Here is an 8089-nt window from a genome sequence, read left to right as displayed (position 1 = left end):
AATATATGTGATGTTGAACCTTTTTTTTTTTAATTTAAGTATAATTACACACACAATGTGGTAATGTAAATCCTTGGTTTAGTTGTGATCCATTAGAGCAACATACATAGGCACCTTCTGATAACAGCGACTTTGTTCCAATTCACAACTATATATAAATTATGCTTTATGTGGACTCCTAGTAGTCTAAATATTAAGTTGAATTATTGCTACCGAGTAGCTATTTTCATAGAAATAATGGAAAACATAATTATATGAAAGAATATTGAAATAAAGCCATATTTAACGAGAATTTTTTTTTTTGTCCCTGTTGAGCATCGATCGCGACCCCCAGTGAAATATAATTAACTCATTAAGTAAACGCCTTTGATGCAACGGTTGTATGATTAGTTAGATGTTTATGTATGGTTTATGAGGTTATACTGACTCAGTCGGAACTCCTTTGGTCTCTACGTAATGAATAGAGAAGAAGTCCGCATTATCTTGCGTGGTTGAGAAAAGAGGACACGATATGCGGTGATGTCGTGTGTCCTATGAACATGCCCTGTAGGTTCTTGGCGACAGTATTTCGATCTTACTTAGACGCTTTGATGCACACCCTCGGTTTGCTGTGAGTATGAATCAGTTATTACAACGCTAACATCATGTCACTAACAACCAACTTTGGTCAAACCAAATCCCACTGTCAACGATTTCAAGTTTATTATGTAAACAATGGCTAAAAATAGCACAGTACTGTTTGTACTGTTGATGTCGGGTGTTTGCATCATGTTATTGTTCAGTGACATGGCTTCTGGTGATGATGTCAGATCTCAGCGATAAAGGTTGAGCTAGCACGTTAATTTAAGTGATGCGGTGTAGGCCCTGGACGGTAGTCAGGGAAGGTCAAAGTTGAGACTGGATCTACTCTGTTTGTCCAACTCATTATACCTGTGGAATGTAGGTCATGGCGTTCTAAATTTTGTTGACCTGCTGTATGAGGCAGTCGTGTCAGGTCATCTATTTAACTGTGTTGATAGGGTTAACACTTATACTTCAACCCCTGGTGTGGGTGGGAGAGATTCAGAGTCTGAGGGCTTTGTCAGAACCTCAACCTAGCCTGAGTTTCCTCTAGCCCCGACACCAGTATGTATATGTCTGGTGTAGGGCCAGAGAACACTACTATATGAAAAAGTGGAGTTTGGTGTCGCTAAGATTTTGGTGCAAACACAATAAAATCGGACATAACATAACACCTACCTTACAAATATGGATATAGACGAGATATTTATTTACACCCATTTAGTCCCATATCAGTGTTTTAATTATTCAGTCCGTATAGACTCTTAATTGCCTTACGTTGGTCAAAATTTCACACTTGACTCAAAGCCATATTGCTAATTAGGCCTATGTAGGTCGCAGGTGGCCTAATCACCATAATCAGTTCGCGATGGGACGAAAAGAAAAAAAAATACAACATTTATTTCTATATAACCGCTTATAATTTGTAAATAATGTATTCTTGTATTAAATATAAACAGGTTTTGGGAAATAATAAGCTTAGTTTTCTGTATTTAAACTATGTAAGAAGAAAAACACAATAAATGATATTTGGTCTTTTCTGTCTATTGCGTTCCGATTCGGGTGGTTAGTCGTGCACTTTCACTTACACAATGGGGGGTCAACAGTGTGAAATTTTGAGCAGCGTAAAGTGAGGGTCTATATGGACGGAATATAACTCCGATTAAGGACTAAATGGATGTTATGGTGTAAATAAATAGAGGATATCTAACTGTTTTCAGTAATACCAAATATATTTCACGAGTGGGGCTAATATTTTGATATTTTTCACGAGTGCGCAGCACGAGTGAAAAATATCAAAATATTAGCCACACAAGTGAAATATATTTGGTATTACTGAAGACACTGTTAGATATTCTGTTTATTACATTTTTTATCAACGAAAACCCTACCCCGTTTGCTAACTAGGCCTACAGCGATAATTTGTAAACAAAAAAAGTTGTTTCCCCTGTCCAGGTGCTGACATATATGTCAGGCTTTCTGATTGGTCAATTATTTTGGTATTTTCTAATCATTAATTTGATTGGTCAAATCAGCAAAAGTGATAGAAAAATATCACTTTTATAGAATGAATAATTTTTGATATTTCACTGGTAAAAATGTAATAAATATCTCATTTATCCATATTCAAATGTATGTAAGGTATATGTAGTGCGCTCTGCATGTCTCTACACCAGACATGGTGTCAGCTAGGGCCAGAGGAAACTCGGGCTAAACCTCAACTCTGACATCAAAGGTAGAGATTTACCTCATAGGTTTTTTTGGAACTTATACCTTGTATGTTCTGACAATTCTGACACAGGTGGGAGATTCAAGGGGTTTTCTCTGAACCTGATCAACTCAATATGCTTAGGAAAGACATAGTTTTTTTCATTTGTATCTGAACCTCTGCCCAGATGCTCAAAAATGCCTTGAAAAATTTGACAATTTAACTTGTCATAAAGAAAATAATTCAAAGTATTTTAAATTTCATAATACCAACCCAATTATTTGTTCTGACCCTAAAATTTTAAAGGAATGAAGCCCTTTAAAAGTGCCTAATCATCATATGATTCATCCTATATAACTTTATAGAGACATTAAAACAATTACATACCTAAAACTTTGTACCTGTATTTCAGGCTAGGATGGTTTGCACCAAGTAATTGGATATCATGGAAACCAACTTCAATGGCTCAGCTTGCTCAAGCAGAAAATAAACTTTTGCAGTGTAAGTATTAATTTTAACAATTACATTGTACAATTGTGTCTCATAGACACACAGCACAGTTACAATCAATCGTACACGTTTAGTCATTTGGCTCACTGTATAGGTGTAGCAGTATATATAAAGTCAAAAATGCCCAATTCTGAAAAATAAGGCACATTAGATATAATTATGTAAACATATAGTCATGCAGTAAACGCTACATATTACCTGTACTAAAGTATATATATAATCTATGCAACATTTGCAATTTTAATACAGCTGTGAAGGATAAGTAAACTTACTTTTTTTCTATGTTTTTCAGACCTGTGATTACTGTGAATACCATATGCATGGTAAACACTTCAAAAAACCTTAAACATTGCAAAATATTATGATATTTGACCCAAAATGACACAATTCTCCACACAATTTTTTTTTCTGAAACATATTTGAAATTAGATATCTCTATCCCATAGACAGAGTTATATAATCTTGTTTTGACATATGTTCATCATTAAGTTTTTATGCTAACTGAACTTGTCTTTGAGGTATTATTTTTTGCTGTAGGCAAAACTAAAATTCCGGTATAAACACACTTTTGGAAAATCGGGAAATTTATAATCCGGAATTTTTTTTTCTAATAAATTGAAGCCTGTTTATACTTCTTGATATAAATGAATACATACACAAATTGTAGTACACATTCATTTTTTATGCATATCATGATACAGGAGTTATTTGCTTAACAAAACAAAAATCGCCTATGGCCAGGCTACCATACTGTACATTTATTCATTACATTGTCTTTAGAATAGCTCATTGGGTTAGGGATTTTATATGCCAAAAGGTTTCTACAAGTATCTAGATGATATATGTCAGCTGTGTAAAATCAGAAAGCCTGTGTTCAAAATCTGCTCAAACATTATTTTATTGAAATCCTTAACATTTATATTTTGAAAAGTTGGGAACATACCTCATGGGATGGGAGACTATTGCATACTGAAAGAGAAGCTGATATTTAGAATTAAACCTGTTGTAAGGGACACCTCTATATACAGGACACTTGTCTATAAAGGAAAGGCTCATCAGACCCACTCCTTCCAATTTACTATATAATTAACCTCTGTATGAAGGACACCTGTCTATAAAGGACACTTTTGATCTGTCCCTTTGGTGTCCTTTATAGACAGGTTTGACTGTATACCTTAATACATACCTAATAATAGCTTCTAAGATTTCCATTTCACCAATGTATACAGATGTTTATTTCTATCAGGTTACATATATATATATATGAAACCATTTTTACAGGTGTGAAGCATGCTATTAACAGGAGGTTTGTCATACTACCACGGACCCAGCACAGGATCTGGACAATTTCCGTGAACGAAGACGCAGGGAGGACAGGCAAGACTCCTGTCACACCCATTGTCCTTGTGCATGGTTTTGGCGGAGGAATAGGACTCTGGGCTCAAAACTTGAATTCTTTAGCAAAGAATGCACCCGTATATGCATTTGATGTGCTGGGGTTTGGTCAAAGTGCCAGGCCGAGCTTCAGCAAAAATGCAGCCATGGCAGAAATGCAATTTGTGGATTCAGTAGAGGAATGGCGAAAAGAAATGAAATTGGATAACTTCATATTATTAGGACATAGTTTTGGCGGTTATATAGCTTCTTCCTTTGCCATCAAATATCCAGAAAGTGTTAAACATTTGGTGCTTGTTGACCCCTGGGGTTTTCCTGAACAACCTCCTGAACATCAGAGAAGGAAACTGCCTTTCTGGATCAAACTTTCTGTAGCAGTTATGTCTCCATTTAATCCACTGGCGGCCATACGTGTAGCTGGTCCTATGGGTAAGTCCTAGATGTACATCATACATGTAGCTGGGCATATGGGTAAGTCCTAGTCTCCTAGATGAACATCATACCATACGTGTAGATGGGCTGATGGGCAAGTCCTAGATGTATGTCATACATGTAGTAAGTTTGTCTAGGGCTCTCTGACTTTGTATAAGTTTTTGACAAATCAAATTAAGCTTTAATAGAAGCTGTATATATGCTGCATTTATGAATTCAAATAGTCCAGGATAATTTCTTTCATGGTTTCAAGCTTAAGCTAGTTAGTTTCTTTGTAAAATTTGTATTGGGTTACCTATATGAACAAATATTGTTTTCATGTTTCAACCATTTGTCACTGTTTTCACAAACCAAACATTTCGCTCTATTGAAATACATTATTCAAAGATTTTTTGAATTGCTTTGATTATATATTTGATGATAGCAGACAGTATCGTAATTATATTCAATACTAAGCTAACCTTAACAAGTAATGCTATGTATTGGTATTCTCTTTAAGGTAAAAGTCTTGTTCGGAACTTTCGACCCGATTTAAAATTGAGGTTTTCTGAGGAGGATGAAGATGACACGATATTTGATTATATTTACCATTGTAATGCACAAACACCGAGGTAAGTCACCAACTGTGATCATATCTCTAGTGCATAATGTGTGATTGACAACTTCTCTATTGACCAATCTACCAATTAAAAATATAGATGAGAATTGGCTGTCAAATAAACATTAGTAAATGCCAATGTAGGCAACTAATTAAAGCAACATTAGAGGTTAATTGGCAGAATAAATGCATAGGATAAAAGGTCTGCACTTTCTCTAATTATATAAGTATTGTGATATAGACTAAACTAGTTACTCAAAGCCTGCACACAGGTTAACAAAATGCGGTTGATGTAAATTACTCACTTCTTGTTTATATATGTTTAAAAAAAAAAAACACACCTGCACAAAAATACATCATATATTGATATAGCGAATCAGTAACATACATGTTGAAAAATAAATGTTAGAATTTGTATACATACCGTACATGAACATATAGTAGTATTCTGATTATCTCCCTTTGTGGAAATTTTTATTTTTACGAAGGAAAATTTATTTAAAGTAAAAGTGGTGGATTAACAATGAATTTTCTGTAGAAAGAATTTCTTGCATATTTTAACATGTGTTATAATTAATGCCCTTGGGGAAAGTTAAATAATTATTTATTCGATGATGGCTTAAATAACATGAAGACTATAACTAACATTGATTATATGTATTCGATGATGGCTTAAATAACATGAAGACTATAACTAACATTGATTATATGTACTAAGTGGGGAGACAGCCTTCAAAACGATGACACAGGGAATTGGCTGGGCAAAGCGACCTATGATACACAGAGTGACAGATATCTCCGACGATGTTCCCATCACGATGATCTACGGAGCCAAGTCGTGGATGGACAGCAACACTGGAAACCTTGTGAAGTACCTACGGAACACAAGCTATGTAGATGTACAGGTAAGCATATCAGATCTGAGGTCAGACATTTCATAACATTCCTTCTGATATAAATGGTAGTATTGAGAACTTCTCAGGCAAATTATAATGCAAGTGGCTGTATAGACTCTAGTAATGGTCCCGTGATATTCTTGTATTTTGTACTAATAGTTTTACCTTATTTTACCTTATGACTAAAATTTTTGTGAAGAATCTCCCTATAACTGTACAACATATGTTGTCATCAATATTATATGAAGAATGGTATTATTACAGGTGGTGAAGGGGGCAGGCCACCATGTTTATGCCGACCAGCCAGCACCGTTCAACACTCTTGTAGCACAGATCTGCGATATGGTAGACAGAGGTATCTTACCTGTAAAATCCAACAGTCCAAAGTACAAACCAAGACGTACTACAAGTGAAAGTTCTCCAGACGTAGACATAGTCAAGCCAGATACAATACCTAGTTCACTATAGGTACATTGCACTGTATTGCTATGCGTATATCTTCCTTCATTTAGCAATACCTGATCTTAAATCTGCTCATTTCCTTAATTATACACCAAGAAGAAAGATAATGCAGAATCCTCAAGGGAATGAAACATTCAAAGTGATTTTTTTTCCTGGAATATTTCAGTAGTATAAATCCAGCACAAGTTAAAACCTGTATCATAATTTCAACTTCACATGTAATATTCGTGAACAAATTTCCATACCAGTTGTGCCTGGCTTTCTATTAAATCCCTTTTGATGTGATATGTCGACGATGTTCTAGATGCAACTAAAATTCAAGAGGCATTTTATGTTTTCAAGAATGACTTGTTGTGTCAGTATGTATACATCATTGACATGGTCACCAAGTTGTGAGTTCCAGGGGCGTCTGAATATAGTTTAAAAGGAGTGTGTTCAGCCTGACCAGTCTGATATCAGGGGCTAGCAGATTTAATATGAAGGCTACAAAAATATACAATGTCCAGGTGATGATAATCCTGATCCGTCACCTTCACTAGCCCTGCAGACCTGTGATCTCTGATCTATATCGGTACTTTGATATACAAAAATGTATATGTATATACCAGGTAATACTTGTACTAAATGTAATTTAAATGGGCAATGTTTGTTCACATGCAACAGCTAAATTTTGTATGATGATGGTTGTTGTATACTGGAATCAGGACATGTGTAGAGTTATGGCCCTTTATTTCCTATAAATGTGTATGCTGCAAGCACATAATATAAAAATTGCCACATTTTCACATGAATAATGTCTTGAGATGGCAGTGCATCTCATTCTTGTAAAACTTGATTTGAATCCCAGTTATTGTCCATTGTTTGTGGGTTTTTTTTACACCTGTCCAATGGTTGTCCATGAATGCCCAAACTAGTTTCAATGTTGATCTTTCAGAGTACTACTTTGTTAATCTGTATTTTAGATTGTCCATCCACTTTTGAACTGTTTTTTCTACAAAGATATGTGTTTCTGTTTGTAATGAAAGAGTACAGTATGTGGTGTTTGGATAACACACTCTAACTTCTGGTTTCTTACCTGAAGAATTAATACCATTGATCAATGCATATGCACACAATTTTAATTCTTACTACTGTCAAAGTTGCACATAAACATGTATTGTATGCAGGAAGTTTTCGAAATTCAAGGGCCCCTTTCTCAATTTAGAGATCTTGACACCCTTGGAAATCAAACAATTCGAAGTTATTGGTATGCCTGCCATTCCATTCATTTAAAACAGAAAAAAAAAACAATTTCTTGACTGATGACATTCATTAAGAAAACAATTTTACTTTAATGGTAGCCTCTGATTCTTTGACTTTTATCAGCTTCTGTTACAGTCTCCATATATACTTTTAATACAAACTTGATCATTTATAACTTTTATCACTTATACAGTGCCTACATTTTACCATGGCAGATAACAAGGGTGCAGAGATGATATATGGGAAACAGAACCCTTGGATTTATTAGAAACCGAAATGAAAATA

At 34.9% G+C, this 8089-nt stretch overlaps 1 protein-coding gene across 1 annotated transcript; it reads left to right on the top strand.

Moving 5' to 3' along the window:
• The first annotated feature begins 477 nt into the window (after window positions 1–477).
• LOC117319829 ((Lyso)-N-acylphosphatidylethanolamine lipase-like) lies at window positions 478–8074 on the top strand. Its single transcript, XM_033874555.1, has 6 exons — window positions 478–610; window positions 2682–2770; window positions 4061–4603; window positions 5106–5217; window positions 5923–6109; window positions 6365–8074. Exons 1-6 carry the CDS (start codon window positions 534–536, stop codon window positions 6566–6568), a joined length of 1212 nt encoding a protein of 403 aa, XP_033730446.1. The 5' UTR covers window positions 478–533; the 3' UTR covers window positions 6569–8074.
• Window positions 8075–8089: the final 15 nt, after the last annotated feature.

Source organism: Pecten maximus, unplaced genomic scaffold (genome assembly GCF_902652985.1).
Source record: "Pecten maximus unplaced genomic scaffold, xPecMax1.1, whole genome shotgun sequence".
In the NCBI taxonomy this organism is placed as follows: Eukaryota; Metazoa; Mollusca; class Bivalvia; order Pectinida; family Pectinidae; genus Pecten; species Pecten maximus.
This window is presented reverse-complemented; position numbering and strand designations above follow the sequence as displayed.

Excerpts from the sequence above, each read along its gene's own strand:
- LOC117319829 (XM_033874555.1), top strand. The coding sequence starts at position 534 with ATGAACATGCCCTGTAGGTTCTTGGCGACAGTATTTCGATCTTACTTA. Across the intron at positions 2,771-4,060 it reads AGAAAATAAACTTTTGCAGT|GTGTGAAGCATGCTATTAAC; the intron begins GTAAGTATTAAT and ends CCATTTTTACAG. Across the intron at positions 4,604-5,105 it reads ACGTGTAGCTGGTCCTATGG|GTAAAAGTCTTGTTCGGAAC; the intron begins GTAAGTCCTAGA and ends ATTCTCTTTAAG.